Source organism: Ranitomeya variabilis, chromosome 1 (genome assembly GCF_051348905.1).
Source record: "Ranitomeya variabilis isolate aRanVar5 chromosome 1, aRanVar5.hap1, whole genome shotgun sequence".
In the NCBI taxonomy this organism is placed as follows: domain Eukaryota; kingdom Metazoa; phylum Chordata; class Amphibia; order Anura; family Dendrobatidae; genus Ranitomeya; species Ranitomeya variabilis.
Genome location: NC_135232.1, coordinates 323,511,376 through 323,533,957, shown reverse-complemented (window position 1 = coordinate 323,533,957; position 22,582 = coordinate 323,511,376). Strand labels below are relative to the sequence as shown.

General features: G+C 42.6%; 1 protein-coding gene across 1 annotated transcript; it reads left to right on the top strand.

Annotated features, from left to right (window-relative positions):
* The first annotated feature begins 466 nt into the window (after nt 1–466).
* On the top strand, nt 467–21,155 carry LOC143793975 (leukotriene B4 receptor 1-like). The gene is made up of 2 exons (XM_077280894.1): nt 467–590; nt 19,829–21,155. The coding sequence occupies exons 1-2, from the start codon at nt 579–581 to the stop codon at nt 20,915–20,917; spliced, it is 1,101 nt and encodes a 366-aa protein (XP_077137009.1). The 5' UTR covers nt 467–578; the 3' UTR covers nt 20,918–21,155.
* Nucleotides 21,156–22,582: the final 1,427 nt, after the last annotated feature.

Genomic DNA, 22,582 nt, shown 5'->3' with positions numbered 1-22,582 from the left:
TATGACTTTCTTATACCCTTTTTCTTATACCTTTTTACTTTTATTATACTTTGTTATAATCTTATTTTTACTATAAACTACTGAACATTATGAAATGGCTTGCGATGTTTAGCAAAGTAAAACGTGAGATTACTACTATCTCAGTACTAGTAGTAAATTTCAATGAATAGATACTGTAATTGTTAGTTTGCTTACTGTAAGTGATATCTGTAATGTGTATGTAACCCCTTCTCATGTACAGCATCATGGAATCAACAGTGCTATATAAATAAATAATAATTATAATAAGGGGTCAGATTTAGCCATTGTTTAGTAAAAAGGTATTACAGATTATTTTAATGTGTCAGAGATGGGTAAACACTTCATTAGAACATTGTCACATTGCATAATATACCAGCAAATAATTTTGCAATCTTCTTTTGCACAAAAGTGTTGTGACAACAGGAAGCTTGACTGCAATGGTACTTAGATTTTTGTAACATCCTTTGTCATTTACAAAGCTTTACCTCAAGCATAACAAATGGACTAATATATCGGAAAGAACAAGTATATCCCAACCTGAACAACTCTGCACCATTATGGTTGAGATGGTAAGTAGTACGTTGAATAATATATTTAAAAAATAAATGTAGGAGAAACTACCTCAACATAAACCTCAGAGTGGAGATGTCAACAGATGTCTACACTTAAAAATCACTGTTACAAGGACAAAAGAAAATATTTTCAAGCGTGCAACTTAATATTTTCTGTCACATAGTGTGACATATTTTATATTATTTATCCCTTTTCCACTGTTTTTTGGGATTCATTTTCTCCTCCCCTTCTTTCAAGGCACATTTTTTTTTTACATCTAGATAGACTTTTTTACAGAACTAGTTGTACTTTTGAAAGGCACCATTCATTTTACTATACAATGTACTGGAAAACTGGAAACAATTCCAAGTGTAGTGAAACTGTGATGAAAAAAAAAACAGAATTGGGCTTTATTTTTTACAGCATTGCTTGAGTGGTAAAAATTACCAGGCAATAAGATTCACCATGTCAATATGATTATGATGATGATACCAAACTTGTCCGTTTTTTTGTTATTTTAGTGGTGAAAGAAATTTAGAAAAGTTGTACATTTATTTTTTTGCTTGTGTCGACACTTTCAAAGACCTGTAACTTTTTATTTTTACGTGATGGAGCTGTGTGAGGGCTTGTTTTTTGCAGAACAAACTGATGTGTTTTTTTTATACCGCTTTGTGGTACAAATAACAGTTATAAACCATAACTATGTGATGTTGCTTCGTAAAGGTCTTTTCATCACGTTACCCACATGGTCTTCAAATGAATCTCCAGCTATTATTGTATCCAACAGAAAAGCAGGACACATAGCTGAATAGGATAGATAGATAGACCTCCATTAACATCTTTCTCTGCACCATGAGTCTTTGAGAGTGGTGGCATAAGGTAATGAAGAGGCCTTTATGAGGTCCAGTCGCACAGGACCGAGTCCCAGGATTATGGTGTAGGGTGGCATAATGGACGGTAGCTGGACACCTCTAGTCTTTATTCCCGATACACTAACAGCTTGGGTTTACATTTTTCAACACAACGCATGCCCTCACATTGTTTGTGCTACAGCAAGTGGCCTGAGTGGCCAAAGTATGCTACCATGGACTACAGCAAATCCGGACCAGAGCACATCTGGGACATTATTGGTTAAGTATTGTAGAGGGAGCTGCCAGCAGTGGATCTTGCTGGTTTTCATGCCCAAGTGCAGTAAGCATGGGAGAATATTCCTCAGTCAATCATTAATAGCCACATTGATAACTTGCCAAGACATGTAATTATGTACATTTCTGTGCATAGTGCTCACATTCAATAATGAATCGAGATGTTCTGAAAAATTTGTTTCCAATTTTTCATTATTCACATATTATGAACATTTCTATCAATCTTGTGATTTTCATTTACAACACTTTTCCTTCTTGGGGTTACAATTTCTCAGTTAAAGGCGTTGTCCACTACTAGGACAACCCCTTCTTAAAATAAATATTCAGCCCCGATAAAGTAATAAACACTACACTCCCATTCCCGTGGTGTCGGCACTGTTCCGGCTCTCCACTGGTCTGGGATGCGACGTTGTGCCACGTGATGCCTCGCACCCTATCAGCGCTCGAGTCACTGTCTCTATGTTTGGACTACTTGAACATGAAGACTTCTTCTTCATGTTCAATTTGTCCGAAGGTGGAGACGGTGACACCAGCACTGATTGGTCTTCGGGCATCATATGTCATTTCACCGCATCACAGCCCTGAGACCACGAGTGCTGACACCACTGGAATGGATCAGGCACAGGAGGTGAGTATAGGTATTATTATTTTATTGGGCTTAACATCTAGTTTAAGAAGGGGTTGTCCTAGAAGCAGACAACCCCTTTAAAGAGTATATATTGTGGTAGATGGCTCACTTGGCTGCTTAACGAGGTAGTCACAGGAATGCTTTCCACTTAAATAGCAACTGGTTTATTAAAACAGGCTTCATGAACCAGTTCAAAACAAAATAGATATATTCTGACTACTTCTTGACATAAATAAAATAGCACTCACTACAGTCCTTATAACTGTGGGGATATGCCCTCACTGGAATCAGGTTTCAGCACAAAAAACTTTATTAAGTGGCTACAACAAACAAGCAATATCAATAAATGGCAATAAGTTATCCATTCAGGAAAATAATGGTAAATTATAAAGATAAGAATATAGAGAATTAACATTTTAACACATAAAAATGTAATAATAATTATAAAAAATAATAATTATATCATCACAAGACATATATATGCACATGCATTCGCAATTATAAGAAAAATATGTGATAAGGATATTCTTCCAACACATCGCAAAGTTGGCGGAGCAGCGGCTAGCCCAGCTCCTGAAACGAGCATCACTGATGACACTTCATCTCAGGAAAGGTGCAGAAGCTTAGTTTCTAAATAGTTTAGATTATGGCATTAAATAGCTAAGGATTAAGGAGGAAAATTACTTTGGACTTCAGTTAGTTTCCATCATTTGCCTATCATGAACATGTTTATCAATCTTGTGAGTTTAACCCCTTCGCGACCTCCGCCGTACTAGTACTGCGCTGCGGGCACTGCATTTCACCATTCCATGGTGCTGTACATGAGAAGGGGTTACATCAAAATACAAATATCACTTACAATTAGTGTTGAGCATTCCGATACTGCAAATATCGGGTATCGGCCGATATTCGCTGTATCGGAATTCCGATACCGAGTTCCGATATTTTTGTGATATCATGACGGATGGCCACACGTTGTGTCTGTCGTGCAATGGATCCGTTGTGTTTTGGCGGACCGTCGGCACGAAAAAACGTTCAAGGGAACGTTCTTTTGTCCGTCGTGTCCGCCATTTTCTACCGTGCATGCGCAGCCGAAACTCCGCCTCCTCCTCCCCGGACTTCAGAATGGGCAGCGGATGCGTTGAAAAACTGCATCCGCTGCCCACGTCGTGCACAAATTTCACAACGTGCGTCGGTACGTTGGCCCGATGCATGGCGACGGACCCGTACCGATGCAAGTATGAAAAAGGCCTTAATGAGCGTTGAATTTAAAAAAAAAAATGGATAAAAACCCCTTGGGCTCCCGCGCAATTTTCTGCGCCAGAGGGGGAAAGCCGACGGCCGGGGGCCAATATTTGTAGCCTGCTATGAATATCAGCCCGCAGCTATCTGCGAAGCCTTTACTGGCTATTAAAATAGGGCGACCCCACAAAAAAATGATGTGGGGTCCCCCTAAATTTAATAGCCAGAAAGGCTATGCAGACAGCTGTGGGCTGATATTCATAGCCTAGAGAGGGGCCATGGATATTGCCCCCCCCCCGGCTACAAATACCAGTCCGCAGATGCCCTGGAAATGGCGCATCTGTGAGATGCGCCAATTCCGGCACTTAGCCCCTCTCTTCCCACTCCCGTGTAGCGGTGGGATATGGGGTAATAAGGGGTTAATGTCACCTTGCTATTGTAAGGTGACATTAAGCCAGGTTAATAACGGAGAGGCGTCAATAAGACGCCTATCCATTATTAATCCAATAGTAATAAAGGGTTAATAAAACACACACACATTAGGAAAAAAATATTTTAATATTCTTCATTTAACCATACTTACCATACTTCAGCGCCTGCAAAAACGTAAAATAATAAACCGTATACTACCTGTCCGCCGTAGTCCAATTAATAACGAGTGTCCCACGACGATCTCCCCTATAGAACAGTGACATCGGGTGATGTCACTGCTCTATAGGACCCTCAGTGACACACTGACAGGAGACAATGGCTCCTGCAGTGCATCACTGAACTATAGTAACCTCTGAGTCTCACTTTATGGCAATTGCAAAGTGGGAAAATTTCTCACACAGCAATGGCATGTAATCTAATTTATATGTACTGTATGTTTGTATGAATGTACTGTATGTAGTATGTATGTAGTATGTATGTATGTAGTGTGTATGTAGTATGTACTATGTATATATGCAGTATGTATGTGGTATGTGTGTAGTATGTTCTTTGTATGTATGTAGTATGTGTGTAGTATGTTGTATGTAGTATGTATGTAGTATGTATGTAGTATGTTGTATGTAGTATGTATGTATGTAGTATGTATGTATGTATGTAGTATGTATGTAGTGTTGTGAATTAGACTTTTTGGCTCCCTCTTGTGGTCACTAGTGATATGACTCTGGGATTGTCTTTCTTCAGTTTGGCACTCACCTGGGTCGTTAGTCCAGGGGTGTCGCTATATAAACTTCCTGGATCCTTAGTCCAGTGCCTGACATCGTTGTAATCAGATCCTTCTGTTGCTCCTGTCTGCTGGTCCTGGTTCTTGCAAAATTAAGCTAAGTCTTGCTTCTTTGTTTTTTGGGTTATTTGCTTTGCTTCTATTTTTGTCCAGCTTGTACTAAATGTGAGTTCTGACCTTGCTGGAAGCTCTAGGGGGCTGGTGTTCTCCCCCCGGCCGTTAGTCGGTTCGGGGGTTCTTGAATATCCAGCGTGGATATTTTAATAGTGTTTTTGCTGACCATATAAGTCATCTTACTATATTCTGCTATTAGCTAGTGGGCCTCTCTTTGCTAAATACCTAGCTCATTCTTATGTTTGTCTTTTCCTCTTACCTCACCGTTATTATTTGTTGGGGGCTTGTATCCAACTTTTGGGGTCTTTTCTCTGGAGGCAAGAAAGGTCTTTCTTTTCCCTTCTAGGGTTAGTTAGTTCTCCGGCTGGCGCGAGACGTCTAGAACCAACGTAGGCACGTTCCCCGGCTACTGCTATTTGTGGTGCTAGGATTAAATATATGGTCAGCCCAGTTACCACTGCCCTATGAGCTGGTTTTTTGTGTTTGCAGACTTGGTATTTATTCCTGAGACCCTCTGCCATTGGGGTCATAACAGTATGCCAGGCCGACATTGAATGTTTGATGCATTGCAGAAGTGGGATAATAAGAAAGGAAATTCTGAGGGTTTTTTTTTTGTTTTTTTTTTCCTCTCTTCCTCCCCTTTACCTCTGAGTGGCTTGAGCTTGCTGCAGACATGAATGTCCAGACCTTGACTACAAGTGTGGACCAGCTTGCTGCTCGTGTGCAAAGCATACAAGATTTTGTTACCAGTAGTTCTATGTCTGAACCTAAAATACCTATTCCTGAACTGTTTTCTGGAGACCGATTTAAGTTTAGGAATTTCAGGGATAATTGTAAATTGTTTCTATCTCTGAGACCCCGTTCATCTGGAGACTCAGCTCAGCAAGTTAAAATTGTTATCTCTTTTTTACGGGGCGACCCTCAGGATTGGGCTTTCTTGCTAGCGCCAGGAGATCCGGCATTGGCAAATATTGATGCGTTTTTTCTGGCACTCGGATTGCTTTACGAGGAACCCAATCTTGAGGTTCAGGCAGAAAAAGCCTTGCTGGCTATTTCTCAGGGCCAGGATGAAGCTGAAGTGTATTGCCAAAAATTTCGGAAATGGTCCGTGCTTACTCAGTGGAATGAGTGTGCTCTGGCCGCAAATTTCAGAAATGGCCTTTCTGAAGCCATTAAGAATGTGATGGTGGGTTTCTCCATTCCTACAAGTCTGAATGATTCCATGGCGCTGGCTATTCAAATTGACCGGCGTTTGCGGGAGCGCAAAACCGCTAATCCTCTGGTAGTGTTGTCTAAACAAGCACCTGATTTGATGCAATGTGATAGAATTCAGACCAGAAATGAGCGGAAAAATCATAGACGTCAGAATGGGTTGTGTTTTTACTGTGGAGATTCTACACATGTTATATCAGCATGCTCTAAACGCCTAACAAGGGTTTTTAGTCCTGTCGCCATTGGTAATTTGCAACCTAAATTTATTTTGTCTGTGACTCTAATTTGCTCATTGTCCTCTTACCCTGTTATGGCGTTTGTGGATTCAGGTGCTGCCCTGAGTCTTATGGATCTGTCATTTGCCAAGCGCTGTGGTTTTGTTCTTGAGCCGTTGGTTAATCCTATCCCTCTGAGGGGTATTGATGCTACGCCATTGGCGGAAAATAAACCGCAGTTTTGGACACAGGTAACCATGTGCATGACTCCTGAACATCGGGAGGTGATTCGTTTTCTTGTTCTGCATAAAATGCATGATTTGGTCGTTTTGGGTTTGCCATGGTTACAGACTCATAATCCAGTCTTGGATTGGAAGGCAATGTCTGTGTCAAGTTGGGGCTGTCAGGGTATTCATGGTGATTCCCCGCCGGTGTCTATTGCTTCCTCTACTCCTTCGGAAGTTCCTGAGTATTTGTCTGATTATCAGGATGTGTTCAGCGAGTCCAGGTCCAGTGCTCTGCCTCCTCATAGGGACTGTGACTGTGCCATAGATTTGATTCCAGGTAGCAAATTTCCTAAGGGAAGACTATTTAATCTGTCTGTACCTGAGCATACCGCAATGCGTTCGTATATCAAGGAATCTCTGGAGAAGGGGCATATCCGTCCTTCCTCTTCCCCTCTTGGTGCGGGATTCTTTTTTGTGGCCAAGAAGGACGGATCTTTGAGACCTTGTATTGACTATCGGCTTTTGAATAAAATTACTGTTAAATTTCAGTATCCTTTGCCTCTGTTGTCAGACTTGTTTGCCCGAATTAAAGGTGCCAAGTGGTTCACCAAGATAGATCTTCGTGGTGCGTACAACCTTGTGCGCATTAAGCGAGGAGATGAATGGAAAACCGCATTTAATACGCCCAAAGGTCATTTTGAGTACTTGGTGATGCCTTTTGGGCTCTCTAATGCTCCTTCAGTGTTTCAGTCCTTTATGCATGATATTTTCCGGAAGTATCTGGATAAATTTATGATCGTTTATCTGGATGATATTCTGGTTTTTTCTGATGACTGGGACTCGCATGTAGAGCAGGTCAGGATGGTGTTTCAGGTTTTGCGTGAGAATGCTTTATTTGTTAAGGGCTCAAAGTGTCTCTTTGGAGTACAGAAGGTTCCCTTTTTGGGGTTTATTTTTTCCCCTTCTGCGGTGGAGATGGACCCAGTCAAGGTCCGAGCTATTCATGATTGGACTCAACCCACATCAGTTAAGAGTCTTCAGAAGTTCTTGGGTTTTGCTAACTTCTACCGTCGGTTTATTGCTAATTTTTCTAGCATTGTTAAACCTTTGACGGATATGACCAAGAAAGGTTCTGATGTTGCTAACTGGGCTCCTGCAGCCGTGGAGGCTTTCCAGGAGTTGAAGCGCCGGTTTACTTCGGCGCCTGTTTTGTGCCAGCCTGATGTCTCACTTCCCTTTCAGGTTGAAGTGGATGCTTCTGAGATTGGGGCAGGGGCCGTTTTGTCGCAGAGAGGCCCTGGTTGCTCTGTGATGAGACCTTGTGCCTTTTTCTCGAGGAAGTTTTCGCCTGCTGAGCGGAATTATGATGTTGGCAATCGGGAGTTGTTGGCCATGAAGTGGGCATTTGAGGAGTGGCGTCATTGGCTCGAGGGTGCTAAGCATCGTGTGGTGGTCTTGACTGATCACAAAAATTTGATGTATCTCGAGTCTGCTAAACGCCTGAATCCTAGACAGGCCCGCTGGTCATTGTTTTTCTCCCGTTTTGACTTTGTGGTCTCGTATTTACCAGGTTCAAAGAATGTGAAGGCTGATGCTCTTTCAAGGAGCTTTGTGCCTGACTCTCCGGGAGTCGCAGAACCGGTTGGTATTCTTAAAGAGGGAGTTATCTTGTCAGCCATTTCTCCGGATTTGCGACGTGTGTTGCAAAGATTTCAGGCTGGTAGACCTGACTCTTGTCCACCTGACAGACTGTTTGTTCCTGATAAGTGGACCAGCAGAGTCATTTCCGAGGTTCATTCCTCGGTGTTGGCAGGGCATCCGGGAATTTTTGGCACCAGAGATCTGGTGGCTAGGTCCTTTTGGTGGCCTTCCTTGTCACGGGATGTGCGGTCGTTTGTGCAGTCCTGTGGGACTTGTGCTCGAGCTAAGCCTTGCTGTTCTCGTGCCAGCGGGTTGCTCTTGCCCTTGCCTGTCCCGAAGAGGCCTTGGACACACATTTCCATGGATTTCATTTCAGATCTCCCGGTGTCTCAGGGCATGTCTGTCATCTGGGTGGTATGTGATCGCTTTTCTAAGATGGTCCATTTGGTGCCTTTGCCTAAGCTGCCTTCCTCTTCCAATCTGGTTCCTGTGTTCTTTCAGAATGTGGTTCGTTTACACGGCATTCCTGAGAATATTGTGTCTGACAGAGGATCCCAGTTTGTTTCCAGGTTCTGGCGATCCTTTTGTGCTAGGATGGGCATTGAGTTGTCGTTTTCGTCTGCCTTTCATCCTCAGACTAATGGACAAATGGAGCGAACTAATCAGACTCTGGAGGCTTATATGAGGTGTTTTGTTTCTGCGGATCAGGATGATTGGGTGACCTTCTTGCCGTTGGCTGAGTTTGCCCTTAATAATCGGGCTAGTTCCGCTACATTGGTTTCGCCTTTTTTCTGCAACTCTGATTTCCATCCTCGTTTTTCCTCGGGACATGTGGAGCCTTCTGACTGTCCTGGGGTAGATTCTGTGGTGGATAGGTTGCAGCAGATCTGGAATCATGTGGTGGACAACTTAAAGTTGTCACAAGAGAAGGCTCAGCGTTTTGCCAACCGCCGCCGCGGTGTGGGTCCCCGACTTCGTGTTGGGGATTTGGTATGGCTGTCTTCTCGATTTGTTCCTATGAAGGTCTCCTCTCCTAAATTTAAGCCTCGCTTCATCGGTCCTTACAAGATATTGGAAATCCTTAATCCTGTGTCCTTTCGCTTGGATCTTCCGGTGTCATTTGCCATTCACAACGTGTTCCATAGATCTTTGTTGCGGCGGTACGTTGTACCTGTGGTTCCTTCTGTTGAGCCTCCTGCTCCGGTGTTGGTTGAGGGCGAGTTGGAGTACGTGATGGAGAAGATCTTGGATTCTCGTCTCTCCAGGCGGAGGCTTCAGTATCTGGTCAAGTGGAAGGGCTATGGTCAGGAGGATAATTCCTGGGTGGTTGCCTCTGATGTGCATGCGGCCGATTTAGTTTGTGCCTTTCACGCTGCTCATCCTGATCGTCCTGGTGGTCTTGGTGAGGGTTCGGTGACCCCTCCTTAGGGGGGGTACTGTTGTGAATTAGACTTTTTGGCTCCCTCTTGTGGTCACTAGTGATATGACTCTGGGATTGTCTTTCTTCAGTTTGGCACTCACCTGGGTCGTTAGTCCAGGGGTGTCGCTATATAAACTTCCTGGATCCTTAGTCCAGTGCCTGGCATCGTTGTAATCAGATCCTTCTGTTGCTCCTGTCTGCTGGTCCTGGTTCTTGCAAAATTAAGCTAAGTCTTGCTTCTTTGTTTTTTGGGTTATTTGCTTTGCTTCTATTTTTGTCCAGCTTGTACTAAATGTGAGTTCTGACGTTGCTGGAAGCTCTAGGGGGCTGGTGTTCTCCCCCCGGCCGTTAGTCGGTTCGGGGGTTCTTGAATTTCCAGCGTGGATATTTTAATAGGGTTTTTGCTGACCATATAAGTCATCTTACTATATTCTGCTATTAGCTAGTGGGCCTCTCTTTGCTAAATACCTAGCTCATTCTTATGTTTGTCTTTTCCTCTTACCTCACCGTTATTATTTGTTGGGGGCTTGTATCCAACTTTTGGGGTCTTTTCTCTGGAGGCAAGAAAGGTCTTTCTTTTCCCTTCTAGGGTTAGTTAGTTCTCCGGCTGGCGCGAGACGTCTAGAACCAACGTAGGCACGTTCCCCGGCTACTGCTATTTGTGGTGCTAGGATTAGATATATGGTCAGCCCAGTTACCACTGCCCTATGAGCTGGTTTTTTGTGTTTGCAGACTTGGTATTTATTCCTGAGACCCTCTGCCATTGGGGTCATAACAATGTAGTATGTATGTATGCAGTATGTAGTATGTTGTATGTATGTAGTATGTAAGTATGTATGTAGTATGTATGTATGTAGTATGCATGTAGTATGCATGTAGTATGTATGTAGTATGTTGTATGTATGTAGTATGTATGCAGTATGTATGCAGTATGTAGTATGTTGTATGTATGTAGTATGTAAGTATGTATGTAGTATGTATGCAGTATGTATGTATGTAGTATGCATGTATTATGCATGTAGTATGTATGTAGTATGTTGTATGTATGTAGTATGTATGCAGTATGTATGTATGTAGTATGTATGTAGTATGTATGTAGTATGTATGTAGTGTGTTGTATGTATGTAGTATGTAGCATGTATGTAGTATGTATGTAGTATTTTTTTTTTACATTTAACACATTAGCCGGATGATGGGACTACTACTGTCCCATCATTGGCTAATGTGTCAATCACTGTCACTGTAGCAGGCATCATCCGATGGGACTTGTAGTCCCATTGGATGATGCCTGCACACACGCACAGAACCCCGGCAGGCCAGCACAGAGCCCTGGCACACCGTACAGAGCCCCGGCAGCCCGGACAGACCCCCAGCAGCCCGCACAGACCCCCAGCAGCCTGCACAGAGCCCCGGCAGGCCTGCACAGACCCCCGTGAGCCTGCACAAACCCTCCGGCAGGCCGCACAGACCCCCGGCAGCCCGCACAGACCCCCAAGAGGCCCGTACAGATCCCTGGCAGGCCACATAGACCCCACCCGCACACACAGACACGCACAGTGTCCACCCACGCACCGCCCACACTCTTCCCCCCTCCGGAACAGGAAGGATAAGGACAGAAAGGGCTTATTTACATTCCGATATTTGTGTCCCATTGACTTGCATTGGTATCCGGTATCGGTATCGGCGATATCCGATATTTTTTGGACATCGGCCGATCCAATCCGATACCGATACTTCTGGATATCGGAAGGTATCGTTCAACACTACTTACAATAAACAAAACTAACAATGACAGACTGATACAGAGGGAAGAGGACCCTGCCCTTGCGGGCTTACATTCTACAGGATTATGAGGAAGGAGACAGTAGGTTGAGGGTTGCAGTAGCTCCGATGGTGTTGAGGTGGCCGTGTGGTTATTACAGGCTGTAAGCTTCTTTGAAGAGGTGGGTTTTCATGTTTCTTTTGAAGGATCCAAATGTGGTGGATAACCAGATGTCTTGGGGCACAGAATTCCAGAGGATGGGGGATATTCGGGAGAAGTCTTGGAGGCGAGTGGGCGAGGAGTGAATAAGTGTGGAGGAGAGAAGTCTGCATTCCAAAACCGTGCTCCTTCCCTTCCGAGCTCTGCCATGCGCCAAAACGATGGTTCCCCCCACATATGGGGTATCAGCATACTCAGGACAAATTGGACAACAACTTTTGCAGTCCAATTTCTCCTGTTACCCTTGCAGAAATAAACATTTGGGGGCTAAAATATCATTTTTGTGGGAAAAAATATATTTTTTATTTTCAAGGCTCTGCATTATAAACGTTAGTGAAACACTTGGGGGTTCAAGGTTCTCACAACACATCTAGAAAAGTTCCTAGGGGGGTCTAGATTCCAAAATGGGGTCACTTGTGGAGCGTTTCTACTGTTTAGGCAAATCAGGGGCTTTGAAAATTTAACATGATGCCCACAGACCATTTCATCAAAGTCTGCATTCCAAAACAACGCTCCTTCCCTTCCAAGCTCTACCATACGTCCAAACGGTGGTTCACCCCAACATATGGGGTATCAGCATACTCAGGACAAATTTTACAACAACTTTTGAGGTCCAATTTCTCCTGTTACCCTTGGGAGAATAAAAAAAATTGGGGGCGAAAAGATAATTTTTGTGGAAAAAATATGATTTTTTTATTTTTATAGCTCTACATTATAAACTTCTGTGAAGCACTTGAGGGGTTAAAAGTGCTCACCACACATCTAGATAAGTTCCTTATGGGGTCTACTTTCTAAAATGGTGTCACTTGTGGGGGGTTTTGTTGTGAATTCTGTTCTTGAGCTCCCTCCTGTGGTTATGAATGGTACTTCGGTGAGTTCTGTTCATGGACTCCCTCTGGTGGCTGTGAGTGGAGCTGCTGGTTCTGAGATTCCTTCTCCAGCTGATCTCGTTTAGGCCTTGGCTGGCTGCTCTATTTAACTCCACTCAGATCGTTACTTGATGCCAGCTGTCAATGTCCTAGTACTGGTTCAGTTCTCTTGGATCTTTCAGATGACCTGTCTACTTCAGCAAAAACTAAGTCCCTGGTAGCTTATTTGTTACCACTGTTTTTTTTGTCCAGCTTGCTATCATGATTTTGTTCTGTTAGCTGGAAGCTCTGGGATGCAGAGTGGCACCACCGCGCTGTGAGTCGGTGCGGTGGTTTCTTTTGCACACTCTGCGTGATTTTTTGTTAGTTTTTTATGCTGACCGCAAAGATACCTTTTCTATCCTCAGTCTGTTTAGTTAAGTCTGGCCTCCTATGCTGAAACCTATTTCATTCCTGTGTTTGTGACTTCCATCTTAACTCACAGTCAATATATGTGGGGGGCTGCCTATTTCTTTGGGGAATTTCTCTGAGGCAAGGTAGGCTGTATTTTCTATCTTTAGGGGTAGTTAGCTCTTAGGCTGTAAAGAGGCGTCTAGGCAGAGTCAGGAACGCTCCATGGCTATTTCTAGTTGTTGTGATAGGATTAGGGGTTGCGGTCAGCAGAGCTCCCACTTCCCAGAGCTCGTCCTGTATTACTAGTTTGCTCATCTGGTCATTTCTAGTGCTCCTAACCACCAGCTCAACATAACAGTACAGCTGGCCCACAAAGTGTTAATGCATCTCAATAGAGAGATAAGAGAAGTTCTGAGACCATTTTTTTTTTTCTGCAGTGTGTTTTGTCTTTCTTTTCCCCTTAACCTCTGGGTGGTTCAGGACACAGGTGTAGATATGGACATTCAAGGTCTGTCCTCTTGTGTGGATCAACTCACTGCAAGGGTACAAAGCTTTCAAGATTATGTAGTTCAGAACCCGATGTTAGAACCCAGAATTCCAATTCCTGATTTGTTTTCTGGGGATAGATCTAAGTTCCTGAATTTCAAAAATAATTGTAGACTGTTTTTTGCTTTGAAACCCCGCTCCTCTGGTGACCCCATTTAGCAAGTAAAAATCATTATTTCTTTGCTGCGTGGCGACCCTCAAGACTGGGCATTTTCCCTTGCGCCAGGAGATCCTGCATTGCGTAATGTAGATGCGTTTTTTCTGGCGCTTGGATTGCTTTATGATGAACCAGATTCAGTGGATCAGGCAGAGAAAATTTTGCTGGCTTTGTGTCAGGGTCAGGATGAAGCGGAGGTATATTGTCAGAAGTTCAGAAAGTGGTCTGTGCTTACTCAGTGGAATGAGTGTGCCCTGGCGGCAATTTTCAGAAAGGGTCTTTCTGAAGCCCTTAAGGATGTTATGGTGGGATTCCCCACGCCTGCTGGTCTGAATGAGTCTATGTCCTTGGCCATTCAGATCGATCGACGCCTACGTGAGCGCAAAAATGTGCACCATTTGGCGGTGTTTTCTGAGCAGATGCCTGAGCCTATGCAATGTGATAGGACCTTGACCAAAGCTGAACGGCAAGAATACAGACGTCAGAATGGGCTGTGTTTTTACTGTGGTGACTCCACTCATGCTATCTCTGATTGTCCTAAGCGCAGGTCTGCCACCATTGGTACGGTACAGCCAAAATTTCTTTTGTCCGTTACTCTGATTTGCTCTTTGTCATCCTATTCTGTTATGGCATTTGTGGATTCAGGCGCTGCCCTGAATTTGATGGACTTGGAGTTTGCCAGGCGCTGTGGTTTTTTCTTGGAGCCCTTACAGTATCCTATTCCATTGAGAGGAATTGATGCTACACCTTTGGCCAAGAATAAGCCTCAGTACTGGACTCAATTGACCATGTGCATGGCTCCTGCACATCAGGAGGATATTCGCTTTTTGGTGTTGCATAATCTGCATGATGTGGTCGTTTTGGGTTTGCCATGGCTACAGGTCCATAATCCAGTATTGGATTGGAAATCAATGTCTGTATCCAGTTGGGGTTGTCAAGGGGTACATGGGGATGTCCCATTGTTGTCTATTTCGTCTTCCCATCCTTCTGAAGTCCCTGAGTTCTTGTCAGATTACCGGGATGTATTTGATGAGCCCAAATCCAGTGCCCCACCTCCTCTTAGGGATTGCGATTGTGCTATTAATTTGATTCCTGGTAGTAAGTTTCAGAAGGGCCGACTGTTCAATTTATCTGTGCCAGAACACGCTGCAATGCGGAGTTATATAAAGGAGTCCTTGGAGAAAGGGCATATTCGCCCGTCGTCGTCACCTTTGGGAGCAGGGTTCTTTTTTGTGGCCAAGAAGGATGGTTCTCTGAGACCTTGTATAGATTACCGCCTTCTTAATAAAATCACCGTCAAATTTCAGTACCCTTTGCCGCTACTGTCTGATTTGTTTGCTCGGATTAAGGGGGCTAGCTGGTTCACCAAGATAGATCTTCGAGGGGCGTATAATCTTGTGCGTATTAAACAGGGCGACTAATGGAAAACAGCATTTAATACGCCCGAGGGCCATTTTGAGTACTTGGTGATGCCATTCGGGCTTTCTAATGCTCCATCTGTGTTTCAGTCCTTTATGCATGACATCTTCTGAAAGTACCTGGATAGATTCATGATTGTATATTTGGATGATATTTTGGTCTTTTCGGACGATTGGGAGTCTCATGTGAAGCAGGTCAGCATGGTGTTCCAGGTCCTTCATGCTAATTCCTTGTTTGTGAAGGGGTCTAAATGTCTCTTTGGAGTTCAGAAGGTTTCATTTTTGGGCTTCATTTTTTCCCCTTCTACTATCGAGATGGACCCTGTTAAAGTTCAGGCCATTTATGATTGGACTCAGCCTACTTCTGTGAAGAGCCTTCTGAAATTTCTGGGCTTTGCTAATTTTTACCGTCGCTTCATCGCTAATTTTTCTAGTGTTGTTAAACCATTGACTGATTTAACCAAGAAAGGTGCTGATGTGGTCAATTGGTCCTCTGTGGCCGTTGAGGCTTTTCAGGAGCTGAAGCGTCGTTTTTCTTCTGCCCCTGTGTTGTGTCAGCCAGATGTTTCGCTCCCGTTTCAGGTCGAGGTGGATGCTTCTGAGATTGGAGCAGGGGCTGTTTTGTCTCAAAGAGGTTCTGATGGCTCTGTGATGAAACCATGTGCTTCTTTTCTAGAAAGTTTTCGCCTGCTGAGCGCAATTATGATGTGGGTAATCGAGAGTTGTTGGCTATGAAGTGGGCGTTTGAGGAGTGGCGACATTGGCTTGAAGGAGCCAAACATCGCGTGGTGGTCTTGACGGATCACAAGAATCTGACTTATCTCGAGTCTGCCAAGCGGTTGAATCCTAGACAGGCTCGATGGTCGCTGTTTTTCTCCCGCTTCAATTTTGTGGTTTCGTAACTTCCGGGTTCTAAGAATGTGAAGGCTGATGCCCTTTCAAGGAGTTTTGTGCCTGATTCTCCGGGAGTTCCTGAGCCGGCTGGTATTCTCAAAGAGGGGGTAATTTTGTCTGCCATCTCCCCTGATTTGCGGCGGGTGCTGCAGGAATTTCAGGCTGATAGACCTGACCGTTGCCCAGCGGGAAAGCTGTTTGTCCCTGATAGATGGACTAGTAGAGTTATCTCTGAGGTTCATTGTTCGGTGTTGGCTGGTCATCCTGGAATCTTTGGTACCAGAGATTTGGTGGCTAGATCCTTTTGGTGGCCTTCCTTGTCACGTGATGTGCGTTCTTTTGTGCAGTCCTGTGGGACTTGTGCTCGGGCTAAGCCCTGCTGTTCTCGTGCCAGTGGGTTGCTTTTGCCCTTGCCGGTCCCGAAAAGGCCCTGGACGCATATTTCCATGGATTTTATTTCAGATCTCCCTGTCTCTCAGAGGATGTCAGTTATCTGGGTGGTTTGTGATCGCTTCTCTAAGATGGTCCATTTGGTACCTTTGCCTAAATTGCCTTCCTCCTCTGATTTGGTTCCATTGTTTTTCCAGCACGTGGTTCGTTTGCATGGCATTCCGGAGAACATCATGTCGGACAGAGGTTCCCAGTTTGTTTCAAGATTTTGGCGGTCCTTTTGTGCTAAGATGGGCATTGATTTGTCTTTTTCTTCAGCTTTCCATCCTCAGACAAATGGCCAAACTGAACGAACCAATCAGACTTTTGAAATATATCTGAGATGCTTTGTTTCTGCTGATCAGGATGATTGGGTGTCCTTCTTGCCTTTGGCTGAGTTCGCCCTTAATAATCGGGCCAGCTCGGCCACTTTGGTTTCGCCTTTTTTCTGTAATTCTGGTTTCCACCCTCGTTTTTCTTCGGGGCAGGTTGAGCCTTCGGACTGTCCTGGTGTCGATTCTGCGGTGGACAGGTTGCAGCAAATTTGGACTCACATAGTGGACAATTTGACGTTGTCCCAGGAGAAGGCTCAATGTTTCGCTAACCGCCGTCGCTGTGTTGGTCCCCGACTTCGTGTTGGGGATTTGGTTTGGTTGTCGTCTCGTTTTGTTCCTATGAAGGTTTTGTCTCCTAAGTTTAAGCCTCGTTTCATTGGTCCTTATAAGATTTCTGAATCCTGTGTCATTTCGTTTGGACCTTCCAGCTTCTTTTGCCATCCATAATGTGTTCCATAGGTCATTATTGCGGAGATATGTGGCTCCTATGGTTCGCTCCGTTGATCCTCCTGCCCCGGTGTTGGTTGAGGGGGAGTTGGAGTATGTGGTGGAGAAGATTTTGGATTCTCGTATTTCGAGACGGAAACTTCAGTACCTAGTCAAGTGGAAAGGTTATGGTCAGGAGGATAATTCCTGGGTGGTTGCCTCTGATGTTCATGCTGCCGATCTTGTTCATGCCTTTCATTTGGCTCATCCGGATCGGCCTGGAGGCTCTGGTGAGGGTTCGGTGACCCCTCCTCAAAGGGAGGTACTGTTGTGAATTCTGTTCTCGAGCTCACTCCTGTGGTTATGAATGGTACTTCGGCGAGTTCTGTTCATGGACTCCCTCTGGTGGCTGTGAGTGGAGCTGCTGGTTCTGAGATTCCTTCTCCAGCTGATCTCGTTTAGGCCTTGGCTGGCTGCTCTATTTAACTCCACTCAGATCGTTACTTGATGCCAGCTGTCAATGTCCTAATACTGGTTCAGTTCTCTTGGATCTTTCAGATGACCTGTCTACTTCAGCAAAAGCTAAGTCCCTGCTAGCTTATTTGTTACCACTGTTTTTTTGTCCAGCTTGCTATCATGATTTTGTCCTGTTAGCTGGAAGCTCTGGGATGCAGAGTGGCACCACCGTGCCGTGAGTCGGTGCGGTGGTTTCTTTTGCACACTCTGCATGGTTTTTTGTTAGTTTTTTATGCTGACAGCAAAGATACCTTTTCTATCCTCAGTCTGTTTAGTTAAGTCTGGCCTCCTATGCTGAAACCTATTTCATTCCTGTGTTTGTGACTTCCATCTTAACTCACAGTCAATATATGTGGGGGGCTGCCTATTTCTTTGGGGAATTTCTCTGAGGCAAGGTAGGCTGTATTTTCTATCTTTAGGGGTAGTTAGCTCTTAGGCTGTGAAGAGGCGTCTAGGCAGAGTCAGGAATGCTCCATGGCTATTTCTAGTTGTTGTGATAGGATTAGGGGTTGCGGTCAGCAGAGCTCCCACTTCCCCACTTCCCAGAGCTCGTCCTGTATTACTAGTTTGCTCATCTGGTCATTTCTAGTGCTCCTAACCACCAGCTCAACATAACAGGGTTTCCACTGTTTAGGCACATCAGGGGCTCTCCAAACGCGATATGGTGTCCGATCTCAATTCCAGCTAATTTTGCATTGAAAAGTCAAACAGCGCTTCTTCCCTTTCGAGCCCAAACAGTGGTTTACCCCTACATGTGGAGTATCAGCATACTCAGAACAAATTGCACAACAACTTTTGGGGTCCAATTTCTCCTGTTACCCTTGATAAAATAAAAAATCGGGGGCAAAAAGGTCATTTTTTGAAAAAAACATGATTTTTTATTTTTACAACTCAACATTATAACCTTCTGTGAAGCACTTGGGGGTTCAAAGTGCTTACCACACATCTAGATAAGTTCCTTAGGGGGTATACTGTCCAAAATGGTGTCACTGGTGGGGGTTTCCACTGTATAGGCACATCAGGGGATCTCCAAACGCAACATGGTGTCCGATCTCAATTCCAGCCAATTTTGCATAGAAAAGTCAAACGGCGCTCCTTCCCTTCCGAGCTCTGCCATGCACCCAAACAGTGGTTTACCCCCACATATGGAGCATCAGCGTACTCAGGATAAATTTTACAATAACTTTTTGGGTCCAATTTCTTCTGTTACCCTTAGTAAAATAAAACAAATTGGATCTGAAGTAATTTTTTTGTGAAAAAAAATTAAATGTTCATTTTTTTTTTAAACATTCCAAAAATTCCTGTGAAGCACCTGAAGGGTTAATGAACTTCTTGAATGTGGTTTTGAGTACCTTGAGGGGTGCAGTTTTTAGAATTGTGTCACTTTTGGGCATTTTCTATCATATAGGCCCCTCAAAGTCATTTCAAGTGTGGTCCCTAAAATAATGGGTTAGCTAATTTTGTTGTAAAAATGAGAAATCGCTGGTCAACTTTTAACCCTTATAACGTCCTAACAAAAACACTTTATGTTTCCAAAATTGTGCTGATGTAAAACAGAAATGTGTGAAATTATTTATTACCGTAACTATTTTGTGTGATATGACTCTCTAATTTAAGGGCATAAAAACGAAAAGTTTGAAAATTGCAAAATTGCGAAATTTTCCAAATTTTCACCAAATTTCCATTTTTTTCACAAATAAACGCAAGTCATATCGAAGAAATATTACCACTATCATAAAGTTAAAAATGTCAGTATCACCGGGATCTGTTGAAGCGTTCCAGAATTATAACCTCATAAAGTGACAATGATCAGAATTGTAAAATTTGGCCGGGTCATTTAAGTGAAAACAGGCATCGTCTCAAAGGGGTTAATAACTCCATGACTTTTACCTCTTAGTGTTGTAATCTCAGTGCTGAGGAGTGTGTATATATAATTTACTAGATGCATAGGATACTACATTTATAGTTTCATAAGAATGTAGAAATATTTTTAAACATATTAAGAATAGAAATATATGCAGTATAACTGTGTTACTACCAATTATAAAACTTCATCCATTTATGGAGATATGATGTTGGAGTGTGGAATAATTGGGGAGTTGGAGTCAGTTTGGCTTCTGACCACACAGCCATGATAACCTATGATCTTATAATAGCAGACAGTGGTCATCTTATTAAGTTAGCTTAAGTTTGCTTTTGGATACATGTTTTACAGTATGTTTTTCCTATAACAGAATACAGTGTTTGCCCTGACAACAATGTACAGAATGAACACTTCTTTTGCATCAACAACCAAGCCTCCATATTCACCTTCTGCAAAATCTGCCAGTCTTGGAATGGCAATTCTTTCAATCGCCTTTATCATTGGATTTCCAGGAAATGCATTTATCATCTGGACAATTTTGACACGAATGAAGAAACAGACAGTGACTTGCCTCCTGATATTACATCTGGCCATGGCAGACATCTTTGTCATCCTCACAGCCCCATTTTTCCTGCATCTACTTTCCACTGGTTACTGGACATTTGGGAACATCATGTGTAAGATGTGTCATTACATTAGTGGTTTGAGCATGTATGCCAGTATATTCCTGATCATGTTCATGAGCATGGACCGCTTTCTAGCTGTGGCATTTCCTTTTACTTCTCAGAAGATGCGAACAAAGCGTATAGTCCGAGGCATAGTTGCATCAATATGGCTAATAGCATCTCTGCTAGCTATCACTATGTTTTTTTATCGTGCGGTAACATACAAATACGGTAAGCCACAATGTACAGTTTTTCATATTAGTCCAAAACACACGATTTTTCATTATATTTTTGAGACTTTGACTGGATTTGCCATACCATTCACAATCATAGTGTTTTGCTATGTCTATATTGGAATTCGGTTATGTAAGGCAAAGTTTCAGGCAAAACAAAAGACAAGTCGTTTGGTCATCATGATTATTGTAACTTTTGCCCTCTTCTGGCTTCCATATCAGGTAGTGAATATTTTACAAGTATCGGGAGAAATACTCTCATCAGAATCTCTTAGAAATACAGCTCTAAAAGCCAGACCTACTGTGATAGCTATTGCATATTTTAGTAGTAGTGCTAACCCTATCTTATATGTTTTTGCTGGTGGCAACTTCATTAGAACAGCTGGGGTGGGATTTATGGCCAAACTCTTTGAAGGGACTGCTTCAGAGACATCAAGTTTCCGTAAGATTTCTCAGGTTTTTCGCCAAAAAAGTAATACAGAATCTGTCGAATTAGAAAAATGTTTAGTTCAAGCTGAACCAAGTAAGCCTATGTTGACTACCGAAAAAGAGTTATCATGAGAATACAATATGCTGTAAAGATTTTTATGCTTAAACCACAATATCTTTGAGCCTATGTCTACCGTTACAGGCAAATAGGCAATTTTTTATTTGGTCCATTGTATCTCAAATAAAAATTAAGCAAGTATGCAAAGTGTTGATAAAAGAAATCCTACCATTTTGTGTATACAGCTCATATGTAGACATATGCATCACCATGATTAGGATCCACAAATAAATCCTGCGTTGTTTAATCTTGAAGTGACTCTCACTCTTCTTTGCCCTCTAGATCTTTGTAACACAGAAAATACACAGTTAATAAAACTATTATAACTATATATGGAGCCAATCAAAAAACAATAAGGCAGACTGTACTTAATTTAGTTTAAAAAAAAAAAAATATATATATATATGTATTAATTCATGGTAGACAGACATTGTTAAAAACACACAAGTTTCAATACTTTATATTATATTATGACTGCAGCAGATAATTCTGACCTTGTGCCCCAATATATCAACTTAACAAAAATAGTAAACTATAGCCAAATGCAATATTGGTCAAAATAGCCAAAAATACAAATAAGCATGTAAATTAATCAAGAACATCATAACATCAAAAGGAAAAGGGTAACAACAAATAAATATAATAATAAATATAATAATAATAAATATAGTGGTCCAATAAACCTTTCAAGAAAAATTTCAAAAATAAAAAAGACTACACTACAACTTTGGGAAGAAATTGGAGAAAGCTCACCACCTATTACAGATAAAGGAAAATGTGAACAGAGTCCTTGGTTTATAAGTTTATAAATAATCAGTCCAGTAGAAAATCCATAGTGAAACAGCAGATATCCTTGTAAACATCATGATTCAGATGAAGAAAAGTGGATGAATCCAGGTGACAAGGACTTATCTCTAAGACTCGAAGAGTTCCATTGGGATTTTGTTTGGATTAATGCAATAACACTTATTTTTTTTGTCTCAATAAACCTTCCGACCTACAAGGGGACAAATATCCAAGTAAATATAAAAAAGTGACCAACAGAAGACACGTAGTTACAAGACCACCAGGTAAAGCCAGACTGTTCCCCAGCAAACATTTCACATTAGCTTCCTCAGATGGGCCAGGCTAAAGGTGGTAGAGCTAGTCAATATATATATTGCTCATAAATTAATGTAACTCACCAAAGGTGACATAGTGTTTGATGAAGACTGGTGGAATTGGTGCTTGTGTCAGCAGTTCCATGTGCCAGAAGCCACGGCACTCAGGAATGATGGAAGGTTGTATGGTTTACGGTATCAGATTCCAAGGCTTTGTTATTCGCAATTTTGCCTCATTTTTCTATCTTAGATGTATTGGAGCATTTAAAAGATGATACATGTTGGGCAAAGTTTTTAAGTAAAATACATTTGGTTACTTAATTCAGCCAACTATGTAGACAAAGTAGATTGTGCCCAGAACTTTACTAATGAAATACAACCTACTAGATGTTTCCAGCCAGCTAACGCTCGGCACGCTCATTGCTATCTAATTAACGCTGCTAGTGATTAAACTAAAGTAAATAATGACAACATTCAATAGCGCTTACACAGGTGGTAATTTAACTTAAAATGAAGTTAATAACAATAATAATCATTAAAAATCTGAATAATACTAAAAATACATTTTATTCACAGTGT